Source organism: Paralichthys olivaceus, chromosome 15 (genome assembly GCF_024713975.1).
Source record: "Paralichthys olivaceus isolate ysfri-2021 chromosome 15, ASM2471397v2, whole genome shotgun sequence".
Lineage (NCBI taxonomy): Eukaryota > Metazoa > Chordata > Actinopteri > Pleuronectiformes > Paralichthyidae > Paralichthys > Paralichthys olivaceus.
The window spans coordinates 6,938,026-6,956,796 of record NC_091107.1 but is presented as its reverse complement, the minus strand read 5'-3'; the positions used below and the strand labels follow the sequence as shown (position 1 = coordinate 6,956,796).

Below are 18,771 nucleotides of genomic sequence, written 5' to 3'. Positions count from 1 at the left end.
ATTTTATTATTGTTTTGTTTATTTTTTAGCTCGTTTTGGTAGTTTATGCTTTTATTCTGAAGGTACTGAGCACCAGGTGATTTTATATATGTGGGTAGGTGGGCATAGGCAGCCAGGGTTTGTGTTTTTTTTTACCAGGGCAAGAAAGACAGCACACAGTATTTACTTTTTCTGTTTTCTTGCAAAAAATGGAAAAGCAAACCACACAAACATGACGCCTGCCTGGACAATAGAAGATTCACTCCTCAGGTGGCGCAGTGGCTTTTTGATTTTAATTGCCAACACACACATGAACAATCAACACAACCTGATTTTTTCCACATTCTAAACACCTCAGACGCCGTCACATGTGGCAGCCTGCTAGATTCTACTATACTTAGCTCTGTAATCTTTTAGTAAACCGGCAGAAGAATCAAGATTGATAAAATCTTATCTCATTGATACTATCACAGTTATTATCCTTGAACTGTATGTCATAACAAAGATACCTCAAACATCACTTGATGAAAAAATACAGACTTCATTACTGTTTTATTCCTTGAATGATTCTTAGATTAATGTATATTTTACACATTGACTACATTTTCTTGACTCGCTTGAGTTTTCTAGTAAACATTTAAATCTACGCACAACGAGGAAATTACATATTCTCTTTTTTTTTTTTTTTGCTAAGTAACTGAGTAACTTCCTAGATCAGTAAACCTGCCATAAAATCTGATGCCACGGAGCAGCAGGACGTACTCTCTCTAGAACTGACAAAGTTGTTTCTAAATATCGAAGATATCATGGGAGACTTAAAAATCAGGGACTATGACAGCATCGCATCTTTTCTTGGAACGTGGGGACCTTTTCAGTATAAGATTTTTCTTGCACTGGCCATCAGCATCCTCCCGAATGGTTTTATCGGCATCTTTATAGTATTTGTGGGTGATACCCCACCTCACGAGTGCTATATCCCTGAGAATTATAGCATCAGTGACATGTGGAGAAATGTGACAATCCCACTGGAAACAGTCAATGGCATCGAGAAGCGCAGCTCCTGCTCGAGGCTCAACCTGGACATGATCAGGAACTTCTCTCAGAATGAAATTGTTCCAAATGTGGATGTAAACGTGAGTGAAGTTCCACTGGAAAGTTGTTTGGACGGGTGGACGTACAGCAAAGAAATCTACCAGTCCACCATTGTCACAGAGGTGAGCAGGAAAGTCATGAATGGACTTCTCTCTGAAGATGTTTAAGTGCAATTAGAGATGGATTTTATTTTGTAACTATTCAGAAGTCAAAGTTAATGTAATCTGTAAGTATCCAGTTTAGGATGTGGAATAATCACCATGATCTATCAGCATTTTAAGCAATTTGCATAAAAAGTCATCACGAATAGTTATGGGTAATAATCAGAAACGTGAGACAGGAGACTTTGAATTGAAAGACACATGCTTATGTGTAAAGTCCAAACCAAATCAACTACGATAACAAAAATGCCTTAGTTACATGAGCACAGAGAAGGGTCAAAGGCCAAACTTTCAATCATTATATTACTCATACACACAGCCTTCTGTTTGCCATTGAGAATACTGTACACACAAATCATTCACAAAGAAATTCTAAAATGAGAATAATGACTATATACTGTTGTGTAGGTTAGTGTAATCAGTTATTCTTTGAGGTGGGAGGAAACAAAGTACATTTACTTTGTTTCTGTATCTTAAAGGAGCTTAGCCTAGTGTTGAGCTGAGATGGTTAACCCCTGAGTAACCTGGTTACATGGAAATGGAGTTCAGAGGGGAACTTGTTATTTTTATACTTCAAATACTTTTCATAGCCTGTACTTTAATACTTTTTAACCTAAGTTTTCTACTTGAGTAAAGAATGTGTACTTGTGTCACCTCTGGTTATTCTCTTCTCATTCATTGCACTGATGGATTTTGCAGTGGGACTTGGTTTGTGACAATGCATACAAACTTCCACTGTCTACCTCCATCCATTACGTTGGGGTGCTGTTGGGAGCATTAATCTCAGGCCAGATGTCTGACAGGTCTGTACTGCACACTGATTTTTTTTTGATCATTGTTTCATTATTTATTATTATTAAGTTACTCAACAATAAACTGTGTTCGGCCTACTCAGGTATGGACGGAAGCCTGCGCTCTTTAGCATGATGATCCTTCAAACTGTGTCGATCACAGCCCAGATATTCTCCCCAAACTGGGAGGTCTTCAGCTTTCTGTTCTTCTTGGCGGGTGCCGGGGGATTTTCCAACTATATCATTGGATTTGTGCTGGGTATGTTTTCCATTAAGGATGCAGTGTTTGGTTACTGCTTCATGCGTCAGGTCACCTTTTGACAAATTCTCCTTTGATTTATTACAACTACAGGAACAGAAGTTTTAAGCCCAAAAGCCAGAGTGGTCTTCTGCTCCCTTGGGGTTTTCATGGCCTCGGCTGTGGGTTACATGGCGATGCCTGCCGTGGCTTACTTTATCCGTGAATGGCGGATGCTGCTGATTCCTATGGCAGCCTCTGGCCTGATCTATGTCCCTCTGTGGTGGTGAGAATAATCTTCTCACACAGCAGCCTTAACATTTCTTGGTAGTGTCCTTAAGTTCATAACTTGGTGTGATGTTGTAAATTCTTAGAGGTGCAGACTCATAAACAATCAATAAAATGTATCAGTTTATTTACTTCAACTCTCCAGGTTTATTCCAGAGTCTCCTCGCTGGCTGCTCACTCAGGGACGGGTGAAGGAGGCAGAGGCCATTCTGAGACACGCTGCCAAGGAAAACAACATCGAGGCTCCGCAAGACATTTTTACACAAGCTGAGGTCAGTTCATCAGCAAGTTGTGATTTTTATGTTTTCTGGGTGTCTGTCGTCCGTATAATTCTGAGGGAAAAACTATGTAGATGGAAACTGCACTTGTTGACAGAGACACCACAGTGTGGTAATTGTGACTTTACACCTCCTAAAATATATAAAATAAAATGCAACCTTTTTATCATTTGTAACACGTGATCTCTAGGCTCAGTGTTGCTTTTCAGGTTTTCCTATTTTGTTAGGTCACTTATTTTACGACCTAATGTCTAAACTGTCTCTATGAATATGAAGAATCCAGCTCTGTGCTATCTGTTTGTGTGGCAGGGCTCATGTTTCATCTGTGGAGTGGATCTTTCTAGCGTTAAATTGTTGCAACCATTTCCTCTGTTTTTTTTCCAGATCGATGACGCCCTGGCCATGAAAGACACAAAATACAACATTTTAGACATCTTGAGGAACTGCAACATGTTCTCCGTCACATTAATTTGCTCACTCCTGTGGTACGTCAACGGTTTCCTCACATGACCCAAAACCATACACTGTATATAAAGATGGACGACATGACTGCTCCCCAAAGGTGAAGCCAAATCATCTAGGCTACGTTCTGGTGGTTGGCTGCAATATAAGTCATACACCCTGTTTCCTCCATGTTCGTGAATGGGAGATATATGTTCATCTTTCACATAAGTTCGGTTTCAGCGGGTCTACAAAGCAGAACCTTGCTACACAAATGAGTAATATGTTGGTTTTTGTGCTTCCTGATCTTGTGAGTTTTCACTTTACTGTTCGTCATGTTTCTGCAGGGTCATCATCACCCTCAGCTACTACGCTTTAATCCTCAACACGTCAAACCTGCATGGAGACCCTTACATTAACTGCTTCTTGTCTGCTGTGACTGAGGTGCCAGCTTACCTAATCGCTTTATTACTGCTGCAGCGCTGCTCCAGGCACATCTGCCAGTCATCATCACTCTTTCTCGGGGGCGTGATGATCCTCTGTGTTCAGCTCATTCCACTTGGTAATGCTTAAATCTGTGGCTCAAGAGGCAGGATGGTGACGAGTCAAACTGTACAAGCAGTTCACATAAATATGTTGAGAAATAAATTAACATTATGACGGATATGCTAAGAAATGAGGTACATATCACTGCCAAGGCCAAGGAGTCCACTTATGAACCCACATTTACATTTTATATTTTCATTTACATTTGGCGCTGCACAAAATTACACATCCTTAAAGTTATCAGGACCATTTGATATTTGTCTGTTAGCTGTAGTTAAAGTTATCACTCTTTTGTTTCCTTAGATTTACCAGTTGTGGCTGTGTTCCTCGAGATGCTGGGGAAGTTTGGCATCACATGTGCTTTTTGTATTGTGTACGCCGTGTCGTCAGAGCTCTTCCCCACTGTTATCAGAAATACAGCAATGGGGTGTTGCTCCATGTCGGCTCGGATTGGAACCATCATCTCTCCCTTTATCATTTACCTGGGTATGTGCATGTGGTTTTCTATTTTTAGAGAATAGAGCTGCAGTGATCAGTCAGCTAATGGAGCAGTCCGTCAATAGAAAATGAATCTGCTATTTCAGCCATGTTTCAATTCTCAACTTTCAACATTCTCTGGTTCAAGCTTCTCACATGTTTACTCTGTCATACATGACACTAAATTCTATATTTGAACACAAGTTACCATAGTAAGAAGTGTCTGGGGAGGATTTCTTGCCTTCATTTCAAAATATAGATTCCAACATAAATGTCAAATTTTCTCATTTTCCTCATCGTACACAAATTTTGTACCTATTGTCAAATTTTCAACTACAGGTTCAACTACTACTTGTATTTCCTTTGCCGTCCTCATGATTATTCTTTTTCGCTCTGCGTAGGAAGATATTTCAGGGCACTGCCGTACATATTGATGGGGGCTCTCGCCATCTCTGGTGCCGTCTTATGTCTCCTGCTGCCTGAAACTTTTGGGAAGACGTTGCCAGAGACCTTTTCACAAATGCAGCCGATATGGAGGTGAGTGTACTCACTGTGAACATGCTTGACTGATCCCAGTGTTGTAACAATCCTGCACAGAGGGAGCTAATTCAAAGGTCACAGCTTTCAACTACTGACAGTTCAAAGGAAATGTTAAAAATTGACTTGAATAACACGTGCAAAGTTGGGTTTTTTTACATTTTTTTACAAATCACTGTCACAAAAGTTAATTCGTTAGTTTTCTTTGGTATTTTTTATGTAACAGTGTGTCAATGTTAAGGTTTTTAATTTAATATCTGATTAATTTGTTGCTCTTACACTTTCAATGTGCAGAATTGTTTCAAGTGATCACAAGGAAAACTGCAATTGTTCCATGACCTTTGTTGTCACTCTTACTGTAACCATTATACTGTTGTTAAATATTATCTCAATGATCAAACAGGAGAAGAGGGAAAAACCAGAAGGAAGCTGAACATGGAGAGAAGACGGCTGAATATCAGAGTAAAGAATCCAGGTTATAATGAATTATCATCTTTTGTATATCTGCATTGTGTTTATTTGACTCTAACTAGACACCAGGGGCCTGGAGTAAAAAGCAGGATTTTTGCTTATCCTGGTAACTTCAGGTTTACGTCAGGATTTTCAGTCCTAAAAAACTTGTTTACTATTGTGGCAAATCACCTAACTGTGTTTCTTTTAGCCTGGATAACATATTTATACTCATATTGTTTCAATATAATAGTTTGCTGTGAAATATGCAGCTCTGCTGTCAGCTCACTTCTCCATGATGGTGATTGGTCAATCGCAGTAAACTCCGCTTTTTATTTGTACTCACCCATAGCAAGAGAAGGAAAACCTCAGTTGACTTATTGAGTTGATAACCAGCGTCATGAGACTAATAACATTTGTTCAGTACACACAAATCCTAAGTATGTTGAACTCCCTTTATTATATAGGCCCCACATTTTATGAAATCTTTGTTTTTGTTTGGTTGTGTGTCTTATATTATTGGAAATGTTTAAAATATTGTATCTGTCTAATAATTTACAATGTAGCAAGTTGTTAGTTTTTGTGACTGCAGACCCCATGAGGAGCTGTGTTGCAGAAAACTAGAGACGGCATGTTTTAAAAAGACATTCATTTGTTTTTATTTTTAGACTGATTTACAGTTCGTTTGTTAAAGCTTCTGCATTTCTCCCTAGAAAAACAAATCACTGTGAAATTAGTAGATCAAAATAATCTATTTGAATATGTTAAAATGAGTCATATTAACTTTCATAGTCATAAACAGTCATAAAAACGTATTGATTCAGTCTTATATGAATCAGCATTTCAGGGACAAGAGTCAGAAACACAACTATAAATCGGTTATTACTTTCATTGTTTAGGTTTTTACTGTGTTCATTTAGTTTAGCTCATTAACCGCTGTCGCCAGCGTACCTGACCACGTGAAGCACAACCCATTCACTTTCAATTTTCATTTCTCAGGTTGGATAAAATAAACTGCACTGAAACTGTATTGTACATAAATATTCTAACATCCAATTATTTTGTATTTTGTGACACTTGAAATCATAATAGTTTTTTAAGCATGTGATGATGTTATAATAAAATAAATAATAAATGATATCTAAATGTCTCGTCTCTTGAAATGGAGGAATCATTCCTAAAAGCCTCAGGTAGAAGCTTCCAGATACATTTTTGTTTTTAGATGGTACTTCACCATCTCTGAGGTTTCTACATCGATCACTGACTAGAATTTAATTGTGCCCATACAGCAGTGAAAAATGACAGGGCACAATCATCTAGCCCTTGGCAATCTTTTATTAAATTACATATTCATACAAAGGCTTATTCTTGTTTTCTCAATCATATAATTCACTCTCAGGTTGAGTTTCTATATAATAAAAATAATAATCCTTGTGGTTGTCCCACCCCTGGCCTCTAGGTGTCAGTGTGGGTTTCACTGCAGGTCTCTTCATCTCGAACTGATGCTGTGTCGAGAGAAACGTGTGACTTCCTCTTCACCGCTGTGTTCAGTTGTGATTGGGGAGCGGAGTTATGGAAGTGTCCGCAGACTAACGGAGCCATGAACATCTCATTTAGTGTTGACACCATTTAAACAAACTGCAAAGTTCGTGTTTCTTGTGTAACCCGGGAACTCAGAGCCCGGGCGGCCTGACACTCAGAGTAATTGCCAACACACGCATGAACAATCAACACAACCTGATTTTTTCCACATTTTAAACACCTCAGACGCCGTCACGTGTGGCAGCCTGCTAGATTCTACTATACTTAGCTCTGTAATGTTTTAGTAAACCGGCAGAAGAATCAGGATTGATAAAATCTTATCTCATTGATACTATCACAGTTATTATCCTTGAACTGTATGTCATAACAAAGATACCTCAAACATCACTTGATGAGAAAATACAGACTTCATTACTGTTTTATTCCTTGAATGATTCTTGGATTAATGTATATTTTACACACTGACTACATTTTCTTGACTCGCTTGAGTTTTCTAGTAAACATTTAAATCTAAATGTACATTTAAAGGCATTGTGTTGCACAACGAGGAAATTACATATTCTCTTCTTTTTTTTGCTAAGTAACTGAGTAACTACCTATATCAGTAAACCTTCCATAAAATCTGATGCCACGGAGCAGCAGGACATACTCTCTCTAGAACTGACAAAGTATCTGTGTCTTCCTTCCTTTCTTCTTTCTAAATATCGAAGATATCATGGGAGACTTAAAAATCAGGGACTATGACAGCATCGCATCTTTTCTTGGAACGTGGGGACCTTTTCAGTTTAAGATTTTTCTTGCACTGGCCATCAGCATCCTCCCGAATGGCTTTACCGGCATCTTTATCGTATTTGTGGGTGATACCCCACCTCACGAGTGCTATATCCCTGAGAATTATAGCATCAGTGACATGTGGAGAAATGTGACAATCCCACTGGAAACAGTCAACGGCATCGAGAAGCGCAGCTCCTGCTCGAGGCTCAACCTGGACATGATCAGGAACTTCTCCCAGAATGAACTTGTTCCAAATGTGGATGTAAACGTGAATGAAGTTCCACTGGAAAGTTGTTTGGACGGGTGGACGTACAGCAAAGAAATCTACCAGTCCACCATTGTCACAGAGGTGAGCAGGAAAGTCATGAATGAACTTCTTTCTGAAGATGTATAAGTGCAATTAGAGATGGATTTTATTTTGTAACTATTCAGAAGGGTCAGAGTTAATGTAATCTGTAAGTATCCAGTTTAGGATGTGGAATAATCACCATGATCTATCAGCATTTTAAGCAATTTGCATAAAAAGTCATCACGAATAGTTATGGGTAATAATCAGAAACGTGAGACAGGAGACTTTGAATTGAAAGACACATGCTTATGTGTAAAGTCCAAACCAAATCAACTACGATAACAAAAATGCCTTAGTTACATGAGCACAGAGAAGGGTCAAAGGCCAAACTTTCAATCATTATATTACTCATACACACAGCCTTCTGTTTGCCTTTGAGAATACTGTACACACAAATCATTCACAAAGAAATTCTAAAATGAGAATAATGACTATATACTGTTGTGTAGGTTAGTGTAATCAGTTATTCTTTGAGGTGTATCTTAAAGGAGCTTAGCCTAGTGTTGAGCTGAGATGGTTAACCCCTGAGTAACCTGGTTACATGGAAATGGAGTTCAGAGGGGAACTTGTTATTTTTATACTTCAAATACTTTTCATAGCCTGTACTTTAATACTTTTTAACCTAAGTTTTCTACTTGAGTAAAGAATGTGTACTTGTGTCACCTCTGGTTATTCTCTTCTCATTCATTGCACTGATGGATTTTGCAGTGGGACTTGGTTTGTGACAATGCATACAAACTTCCACTGTCTACCTCCATCCATTACGTTGGGGTGCTGTTGGGATCATTAATCTCAGGCCAGATGTCTGACAGGTCTGTACTGCACACTGATTTTTTTTTTATCATTATTTATTATTATTAAGTTACTCAACAATAAACTGTGTTCGGCCTACTCAGGTATGGACGGAAGCCTGTGCTCTTTAGCATGATGATCCTTCAAACTGTGTCGATCACAGCCCAGATATTCTCCCCAAACTGGGAGGTCTTCAGCTTTCTGTTCTTCTTGGCGGGTGCCGGGGGATTTTCCAACTGTATCATTGGATTTGTGCTGGGTATGTTTTCCATTAAGGATGCAGTGTTTGGTTACTGCTTCATGCGTCAGGTCACCTTTTGACAAATTCTCCTTTGATTTATTACAACTACAGGAACAGAAGTTTTAAGCCCAAAAGCCAGAGTGGTCTTCTGCTCCATTGGGGTTTTCATGGCCTTGGCTGTGGGTTACATGGCGATGCCTGCCGTGGCTTACTTTATCCGTGAATGGCGGATGCTGCTGATTCCTATGGCAGCCTCTGGCCTGATCTATGTCCCTCTGTGGTGGTGAGAATAATCTTCTCACACAGCAGCCTTAACATTTCTTGGTAGTGTCCTTAAGTTCATAACTTGGTGTGATGTTGTAAATTCTTAGAGGTGCAGACTCATAAACAATCAATAAAATGTATCAGTTTATTTACTTCAACTCTCCAGGTTTATTCCAGAGTCTCCTCGCTGGCTGCTCATTCAGGGACGGGTGAAGGAGGCAGAGGCCATTCTGAGACACGCTGCCAAGGAAAACAACATCGAGGCTCCGCAAGACATTTTTACACAAGCTGAGGTCAGTTCATCAGCAAGTTGTGATTTTTATGTTTTCTGGGTGTCCGTCGTCCGTATAATTCTGAGGGAAAAACTATGTAGATGGAAACTGCACTTGTTGACAGAGACACCACAGTGTGGTAATTGTGACTTTACACCTCCTAAAATATAAAAAAATAAAATGCAACCTTTTTATCATTTGTAACACGTGATCTCTAGGCTCAGTGTACCTTTTCAGGTTTTCCTATTTTGTTAGGTCACTTATTTTACGACCTTATGTCTAAACTGTCTCTATGAATATGAAGAATCCAGCTCTGTGCTATCTGTTTGTGTGGCAGGGCTCATGTTTCATCTGTGGAGTGGATCTTTCTAGCGTTAAATTGTTGCAACCATTCCTCTGTTTTTTTTCCAGATCGATGACGCCCTGGCCATGAAAGACACAAAATACAACATTATAGACATCTTGAGGAACTGCAACATGTTCTCCGTCACATTAATTTGCTCACTCCTGTGGTACGTCAACGGTTTCCTCACATGACCCAAAACCATACACTGTATATAAAGATGGACGACATGACTGCTCCCCAAAGGTGAAGCCAAATCATCTAGGCTACGTTCTGGTGGTTGGCTGCAATATAAGTCATACACCCTGTTTCCTCCATGTTCGTGAATGGGAGATATATGTTCATCTTTCACATAAGTTTGGTTTCAGCGGGTCTACAAAGCAGAACCTTGCTACACAAATGAGTAATATGTTGGCTTTTGTGCTTCCTGATCTTGTGAGTTTTCACTTTACTGTTCTGCATGTTTCTGCAGGGTCATCATCACCCTCAGCTACTACGCTTTAATCCTCAACACGTCAAACCTGCATGGAGACCCTTACATTAACTGCTTCTTGTCTGCTGTGACTGAGGTGCCAGCTTACCTAATCGCTTTATTACTGCTGCAGCGCTGCTCCAGGCACATCTGCCAGTCATCATCACTCTTCCTTGGGGGCGTGATGATCCTCTGTGTTCAGCTCATTCCACTTGGTAATGCTTAAATCTGTGGCTCAAGAGGCAGGATGGTGACGAGTCAAACTCTACAAGCAGTTCACATAAATATGTTGAGAAATAAATTAACATTATGACGGATATGCTAAGAAATGAGGTACATATCACTGCCAAGGCCAAGGAGTCAACTTCTGAACCCACATTTACATTTTATATTTTCATTTACATTTGGAGCTGCACAAAATTACACATCCTTAAAGTTATCAGGACCATTTGATATTTGTCTGTTAGCTGTAGTTAAAGTTATCACTCTTTTGTTTCCTTAGATTTACCAGTTGTGGCTGTGTTCCTCGAGATGCTGGGGAAGTTTGGCATCACATGTGCTTTTTGTATTGTGTACGCCGTGTCGTCAGAGCTCTTCCCCACTGTTATCAGAAATACAGCAATGGGGTGTTGCTCCATGTCGGCTCGGATTGGAACCATCATCTCTCCCTTTATCATTTACCTGGGTATGTGCATGTGGTTTACTATTTTTAGAGAATAGAGCTGCAGTGATCAGTCAGTTAATGGAGCAGTCCGTCAATAGAAAATGAATCTGCTATTTCAGCCATGTTTCAATTATCAACTTTCAACATTCTCTGGTTCGAGCTTCTCACATGTTTACTCTGTCATACATGACACTAAATTCTATATTTGAACACAAGTTACCATAGTAAGAAGTGTCTGGGGAGGATTTCTTGCCTTCATTTCAAAATATGGATTCCAACATAAATGTCAAATTTTCTCATTTTCCTCATCGTACACAAATTTTGCACCTATTGTCAAATTTTCAACTACAGGTTCAACTACTACTTGTATTTCCTTTGCCGTCCTCATGATTATTCTTTTTCGCTCTGCGTAGGAAGATATTTCAGGGCACTGCCGTACATATTGATGGGGGCTCTCGCCATCTCTGGTGCCGTCTTATGTCTCCTGCTGCCTGAAACTTTTGGGAAGACGTTGCCAGAGACCTTTTCACAAATGCAGCCGATATGGAGGTGAGTGTACTCACTGTGAACATGCTTGACTGATCCCAGTGTTGTAACAATCCTGCACAGAGGGAGCCAATTCAAAGGTCACAGCTTTCAACTACTGACAGTTCAAAGGAAATGTTAAAAATTGACTTGAATAACACGTGCAAAGTTGGGTTTTTTTTTTTTAATTTTACAAATCACTGTCACAAAAGTTAATTCGTTAGTTTTCTTTGGTATTTTTTATGTAACAGTGTGTCAATGTTAAGGTTTTTAATTTAATATCTGATGAATTTGTTGCTCTTACACTTTCAATGTGCAGAATTGTTTCAAGTGATCACAAGGAAAACTGCAATTGTTCCATGACCTTTGTTGTCACTCTTACTGTAACCATTATACTGTTGTTAAATATTATCTCAATGATCAAACAGGAGAAGAGGGAAAAACCAGAAGGAAGCTGAACATGGAGAGAAGACGGCTGAATATCAGAGTAAAGAATCCAGGTTATAATGAATTATCATCTTTTGTATATCTGCATTGTGTTCTCCATGATGGTGATTGGTCAATCGCAGTAAACTCCGCTTTTTATTTGTACTCACCCGTAGCAAGAGAAGGAAAACCTCAGTTGACTTATTGAGTTGATAACCAGCGTCATGAGACTAATAACATTTGTTCGGTACACACAAATCCTAAGTATGTTGAACTCCCTTTATTATATAGGCCCCACATTTTATGAAATCTTTGTTTTTGTTTGGTTGTGTGTCTTATATTATTGGAAATGTTTAAAATATTGTATTTGTCTAATAATTTACAATGTAGCAAGTTGTTAGTTTTTGTGACTGCAGACCCCATGAGGAGCTGTGTTGCAGAAAACTAGAGACGGCATGTTTTAAAAAGACATTCATTTGTTTTTATTTTTAGACTGATTTACAGTTCGTTTGTTAAAGCTTCTGCATTTCTCCCTAGAAAAACAAATCACTGTGAAATTAGTAGATCAAAATAATCTATTTGAATATGTTAAAATGAGTCATATTAACTTTCATAGTCATAAACAGTCATAAAAACGTATTGATTCAGTCTTATATGAATCAGCATTTCAGGGAAAAGAGTCAGAAACATAACTATAAATCGGTTATTACTTTCATTGTTTAGGTTTTTACTGTGTTCATTTAGTTTAGCTCATTAACCGCTGTCGCCAGCGTACCTGACCACGTGAAGCACAACCCATTCACTTTCAATTTTCATTTCTCAGGTTGGATAAAATAAACTGCACTGAAACTGTATTGTACATAAATATTCTAACATCCAATTATTTTGTATTTTGTGACACTTGAAATCATAATAGTTTTTTAAGCATGTGATGATATTATAATAAAATAAATAATAAATGATTTCTAAATGTCTCGTCTCTTGAAATGGAGGCATCATTCCTAAAAGCATCAGGTAGAAGCTTCCAGATACATTTTTGTTTTTAGATGGTACTTCACCATCTCTGAGGTTTCTACATCGATCACTGACTAGAATTTAATTGTGCCCATACAGCAGTGAAAAATGACAGGGCACAATCATCTAGCCCTTGGCAATCTTTTATTAAATTACATATTCATACAAAGGCTTATTCTTGTTTTTTCAATCATATAATTCACTCTCAGGTTGAGTTTCTATATAATAAAAATAATAATCCTTGTGGTTGTCCCACCCCTGGCCTCTAGGTGTCAGTGTGGGTTTCACTGCAGGTCTCTTCCCTCGAACTGATGATGTGTCGAGAGAAACGTGTGACTTCCTCTTCACCGCTGTGTTCAGTTGTGATTGGGGAGCGGAGTTTACGGAAGTGTCCGCAGACTAATGGAGCCATGAACATCTCATTTAGTGTTGACACCATTTAAACAAACTGCAAAGTTCGTGTTTCTTGTGTAACCCGGGAACTCAGAGCCCGGGCGGCCTGACACTCAGCGAGGAGGGGACGAGCTAGCCTCTTAGCTAGGCGGTGTGTCAGTGGACGACTTGTGGAAAATGGATTTCCTCTGTGATGTTCTTCAAGCTTTGGTCGCTTTAGCAGCTCTGTGTTTCATTGTGGTGAGTAGATATAATAACGAGTTCATGTTGTGCTGTCAAACATCTGTCCGAGCTTGGTTTGGTGTCCGTGATGTGAAGCAGAGCTGATTTCCATCTCTGTTCTTTCTCCATGTAATCAATGTAAACAATGTATTTTGCTCAGGTTAAAGGAATCTTATTTATTTTATATTTTCCCTTAATTAACGAGCCTGTATTTTCTCTTTGCTTCTGTGTATGAGGGTTTCAATGTGGCTGTTATCGCTGAGGAAACCATAATTTACAATCCCCCAAAGCAGCTGCAAGCCTGGTTCACTTAAAGGTGGAAAACCTCATTCTCAAGATTAGTAAATCCTCCCATGATTTACATAATGAAAGCCAACACATCAGCATATACATAACACACTTGTCCAGAAAAGCTGGATTATTTTTCTCCTGTCTAAAGAAGTGACACTTGTTTTTTTTAAATACCTGAAGGCAGAGGTAACATGAGTGACACTCTCCCTTTACAGGTGATCATTGTCGCACACGTCACTGCAGAGATGGTGAATCTAACACGCCACGAGAAGGAGAAATACTTCCTGACCGCCTCAGGAGAGAAGGAGCCCTTCCCCAGCTTGCATGATCCCCATTCCAGGGAGCTCTCGGTGGTCGTCCCCGCCTACAACGAGGAGTTCCGCAGTGAGTGATTGGGGGAGCGGTACAACCTGTTTCTGTTATGCACAGTCACCTCTGCAGGGACAGAGATCCAGTCCAGACTTGGTAACATCCGTCCTGAGTGATCTGATCCCATGTGGTCAATGTGTCCTGAGATCCAATGACTAAAAACACATTCAGAGGTGGTCTGGGACCCATGTGGCCACATTCTTTTTGCTCTGTTAAAGCAAATAAAAAGCACATTCGTCCATTGCCAGATATGAAAGACAGAGTCCTCAGCTGCTACAGTTTCACAATGAATCTGTATTTTTACTCTTCTCTTTGACCAACTCACACAGGGTAAAAACAACTTTTATTTATTTGCACATACTTAACGCTGTCCTCTTGTGACCGGATCTCTCAGGACAAATGTTATACCAGGTCTGGACAGCGTCAGACATTACCCACTGAAGTCCCTTCAGCGTTTGACTGGGATGTATGGATACAGAACACTGTTGGATGATTTCATTTCAATTCCATTGCACCACATATTCACAGGATACAAACTGTTTAAAATATAGGGCACATAAGTCTGTGTGTTGAGCAATCAGTTTTTTTTGGACCTGAAAGTTGTCACCAACAGTTAAATTGTGACAAAAGCACAATTTACTGAAGTGTCAACAATCCATTGTTTTTCATAATTCACCTTGAACCTGCAGTAGGTTTTAGACACTAACGTGTGTAACTGTGTGTCATGCCAGTGCCTGTGATGTTGGATGAAGCTATGGATTACTTGGAAAACAGACAGGTAAGTGCTCAGCCTCAAATAGGCAAGTTGTTACTTTAACTTTATGATAGTTGGATTAGAGGGTGACCATTTAACAAGGCAAAACAAAGAAGGTTTCAAGTTAGATCCGTTATTCCCAAAAAGATCAGCAGGTGGCAGCATTCAACTGAAAATGTGCCTGTTTTCTTCTTGCAGAAACAAACCCCATCTTTTACCTATGAGGTCATTGTGGTTGATGATGGCAGTAAAGACAAAACCACGGAGGTAATCACTCTAAAACTTTTGACAATCTTTTACTATTGACTTTATGTGTGCTTTGTGCCAAACATTTCAAAGTGGATGTGGTGTAGGTTTGTGTTGTGAGTGAACTCTGTTGTGATGTCTTGCCAGGTTGCTTTGCGATACACTCAGAAGCACGGTGCAGATAAAGTGCGTGTCCTGACGCTGGTGAAGAACAGGGGGAAAGGAGGAGCTGTGCGAATGGTTTGTCTGACAGCAGCATAAAAACATTATTTAGGAGTGTATTTTGTTTTGATTGGATTTTTAGAAATAATTAGTTCTGTCCCTGTCTCATCTAAAGGGAACTCTGAGCTCCAGGGGTAAAGTCATTCTCATGGCCGATGCTGACGGCGCCACTAAGTTTTCCGACATTGACAAAGTGGAGGCAGGACTTAAAGACGTTGAGCCTAAACTGGTGAGTCTGTATCCAGTTTTTTTGTTGTTGTTGTTTTACATACATATTTAATATGTGGCAGTTAGTGTTTGACCATTCTGTCATTCAATCTCTATATTTAGGAAAACATGGCGATTTCCTGTGGTTCCAGAGCTCACCTGGAGAAAGATTCTGTAGCTGAGGTAATTGTCTTGCCTGGAGTATTGAAGGGTGTTGTCTGTTAAACCATGAAGTCACCACCACTGTTGTGTGTTTGCCACAGCGATCAGCGTTTCGTACATTCCTCATGTACGGCTTTCACTTCCTGGTGTGGTTCCTCTGTGTGAGAGGCATCAAGGACACACAGTGCGGTTTCAAGCTTTTCACTCGGGAGGCTGCACTCAAGACCTTCTCTTCTCTCCATGTAGAGCGATGGTAAGGTCTCAGATAACGTTGCATTAGGCATCATTTTGTTTTCAGTACTGACGACTGTTGGACACATTTAGATCAGTTCCAGTAAAAGTACCTTGAAGTTGTGATTAGTCTGTTTCATGAAGTCTGCAAAAAACAGATTTAAATGCTACTTTTAAACCTATCTTTTCTCTATTTCTTCTCACAGGGCTTTTGATGTGGAGCTCCTGTACATTGCACAGTGTTTTAAAATCCCCATAGCAGAAGTGGCGGTCAACTGGACTGAAATAGAAGGTAGGTTTTTCATGGAATATGCGGTCATGTATCCTCCCAGTGTGCCACCTTTCTGTTCTATAAATACCTCTGCAGGGGGTGTTTACACGCCTGTGATCGACTGATCACTTCTAGTTATTCCTCTGTTAGCAATTGTACTTTATACCCTATGATCTTTTAGTTTGTCATCTCTTCAAAGATTTTTTTTCTTGACAGATTCTGACTTTGATAGATTTACAGTGTTACAGTCTTATTGCTGGTGTGATTATGTATTTTCTGATGACATTATCGAATGGGCCAATCAGTATTAGATGTCAGCAAATTGGTATATTTCTATCATCTGTCCCTTTAAAAGCCTCATGTCTGTGCGTTTTCTCTGCCAGGGTCCAAGCTGGTCCCGTTTTGGAGCTGGCTGCAGATGGGTCGAGACCTGATTTTCATCCGCCTGCGCTACTTCACCAGAGCCTGGAAACTGGAGTCGCCTCAGAAGACTGACTAGCCGGTCAGACAGGCCGGTATCCCAGAGACAGCCTTTGATAGGGCCATCAAACCTTTTGGATGAGGTGGGATAAACAACCGTGTCTGTCATACGCTGTAATCAAGTACAGTTTGCCACAGTCTTCTCCTTTCCAAATGTCACGGGAGGGGAAGTAAAGACACAGTTGTGGGTTCCTCATGCTCCTGCCTTTATTTGAATATTCTGATATCGGCTTGTGATGGCCCCTGTTACACGCACACTTCTGTCGCCGCGGCTCACAGAATGTCCGTATGAATGAACCATGTTTTTTTTGTGGCCAATCAGGAGTGAGTGACAAGGACTCGTAGGAAATGTGATCATCTGATATTCTGTGCGTCATGATTAGACTGAATGTTGTTACTGTTTGTGAGATTGTCAAAAGGGAGGGACTGTGAGGAAACGTGTCAGTGGGATGGATGATTTAAACAGAAATAAAAAAAATATCAATGATTTATGATTTTGAAAGTCTTTATTAACCAAAGTAGTGCAACAATTAGTTAGGTATTTTTTATTTCATTTTCAAGCAAAAATAAAAATTAATTAAAGATTCCATATTCTCAAATTGCTTTTGCTTTTCTTGAACTGCTGTTGCTTTAAAATTAATAATTTGAACAATTGGTTTTACAAGAAATTCGATTTTATCTTATGCCAACAATTGACAAACTATGTTAATTGTGAAAATCAGTTATTTACAGTTTACTAATTATTTTAAAAATTGTCCGTAAAAAAAGTTCAATTCTGAGATTTGGTGAGAGGATTTTATGTCAAAGAGCAATAACAGCCAATAAAAGACCTGAGGGTCTCACCATCACTCACAGGGCACAGCTCATGACCTTGTACAGTTTATCAGTCAAATAATAACGTGGCAGGAAACAAACACAGACGAGTTTCAACCTGTGGCCTAAAATCTGCTGCTGAGATCTTTTTACAAATAACCCGGAGAAGTTTCTTGTTTGTAAAAAGGCGGGGACCGAACCATCGATTTCTCAAGGATCTACTGCCTGAAACATTTTCACAACAGTCACCCCACAACGTTTTGTAGGGTGTGTTCTCACCTTCCATCGGTCAGATTCCTGCCTCTTTGCACATCCCCCAGCTTGTGTAAACTGTGTGCTTAAACATTTCAACAGATGCCCCTTTATCTTCAATACAGAGGGTGACAATACATAATTGCTTCCAGCTCAGGTCACAGTTTCTCACACTGGGGGTCTAGAGGGTCTTTATCAGGCATTTTACAGAGAATGTTTTTTTCAATATTTTTAGAGGAAATGTCCAATATCTGACTCATAATTCCTGTTTTTCATAATGCGAGGCTGAGGTCTACAGGGTTATTCGTGTTGATGATGCCTCCGGAGCCTCTCGGAGCCCCAGGGAGAGCATCCTGTTTGTGCTCTGTGACCAGACAAGACACACAGGCGGCAGATCATGATCCGGCTCCAGTTTCCTGTCGCATTGAAATGCAACATCTTTAAAATATTTTTGGGGTATTTTGTTGATCAGATAAGAGGAAGGAAATGAATAGGATTTCATTCATGGAGATTAGTTTCACTTTGTAACATATTTGTGATGCCAATAATTTTTTATTTTTTTATTTCAATGAGATTGTGTTTATTATGAGTTTACAATGAGTTTATTAACCAGACAATTATATAAGCATGCCTTTATTTTACTATCACCTCCATGACATCTATCATGACTCATTGTTTATTGATTATCATGAGTTGATAAACATGAGCCATGACAGATTTTGTGCAGGTGATAATAAAATACAGAAATCATTGACATTTATATCAGGCTTTTATTTAGTTTAGTTTTATTTATTTCTTATTTACTCAACTTCCAAAGAGTGAGAATGACCATCATCAGTAGTTTAGCCCTGGACCTTCCCTGAGCCACCGGACTCTTGGGACCATCCCCACCTTCTCAGAAC

The 18,771-nt window shown here is 39.5% G+C and overlaps 3 protein-coding genes across 5 annotated transcripts; all 3 read left to right on the top strand.

Annotated features, from left to right (window-relative positions):
- Nucleotides 1-276: 276 nt before the first annotated feature.
- Nucleotides 277-6,416, top strand: LOC138404869 (solute carrier family 22 member 4-like). The gene is made up of 10 exons (XM_069510230.1): nt 277-1,193; nt 1,932-2,035; nt 2,128-2,282; nt 2,376-2,547; nt 2,695-2,821; nt 3,212-3,312; nt 3,616-3,830; nt 4,118-4,300; nt 4,693-4,828; nt 5,232-6,416. The coding sequence occupies exons 1-10, from the start codon at nt 786-788 to the stop codon at nt 5,308-5,310; spliced, it is 1,680 nt and encodes a 559-aa protein (XP_069366331.1). The 5' UTR covers nt 277-785; the 3' UTR covers nt 5,311-6,416.
- Nucleotides 6,417-6,793: 377 nt separating this feature from the next.
- LOC109635679 (solute carrier family 22 member 4-like) lies at nt 6,794-12,906 on the top strand. 2 transcript variants are annotated; one of them, XM_069539675.1, is made up of 11 exons: nt 6,794-6,979; nt 7,531-7,943; nt 8,652-8,755; nt 8,840-8,994; nt 9,088-9,259; nt 9,407-9,533; nt 9,924-10,024; nt 10,328-10,542; nt 10,830-11,012; nt 11,405-11,540; nt 11,945-12,906. In XM_069539675.1, the coding sequence occupies exons 2-11, from the start codon at nt 7,536-7,538 to the stop codon at nt 12,021-12,023; spliced, it is 1,680 nt and encodes a 559-aa protein (XP_069395776.1). In that variant the 5' UTR covers nt 6,794-6,979; nt 7,531-7,535; the 3' UTR covers nt 12,024-12,906. The 2 variants fall into 2 exon arrangements, with proteins under 2 accessions (XP_069395776.1, XP_069395775.1); XM_069539674.1 differs by having other exon boundaries at nt 6,794-7,943.
- A 341-nt stretch (nt 12,907-13,247) lies between these two features.
- Nucleotides 13,248-17,291, top strand: alg5 (ALG5 dolichyl-phosphate beta-glucosyltransferase). 2 transcript variants are annotated; one of them, XM_069539673.1, is made up of 11 exons: nt 13,335-13,589; nt 13,808-13,887; nt 14,078-14,246; nt 14,963-15,009; nt 15,184-15,252; nt 15,379-15,471; nt 15,569-15,682; nt 15,784-15,843; nt 15,924-16,075; nt 16,260-16,345; nt 16,708-17,291. In XM_069539673.1, exons 3-11 carry the CDS (start codon nt 14,108-14,110, stop codon nt 16,821-16,823), a joined length of 876 nt encoding a protein of 291 aa, XP_069395774.1. In that variant the 5' UTR covers nt 13,335-13,589; nt 13,808-13,887; nt 14,078-14,107; the 3' UTR covers nt 16,824-17,291. The 2 variants fall into 2 exon arrangements, with proteins under 2 accessions (XP_019952535.2, XP_069395774.1); XM_020096976.2 differs by lacking the exon at nt 13,808-13,887 and having other exon boundaries at nt 13,248-13,589.
- Nucleotides 17,292-18,771: the final 1,480 nt, after the last annotated feature.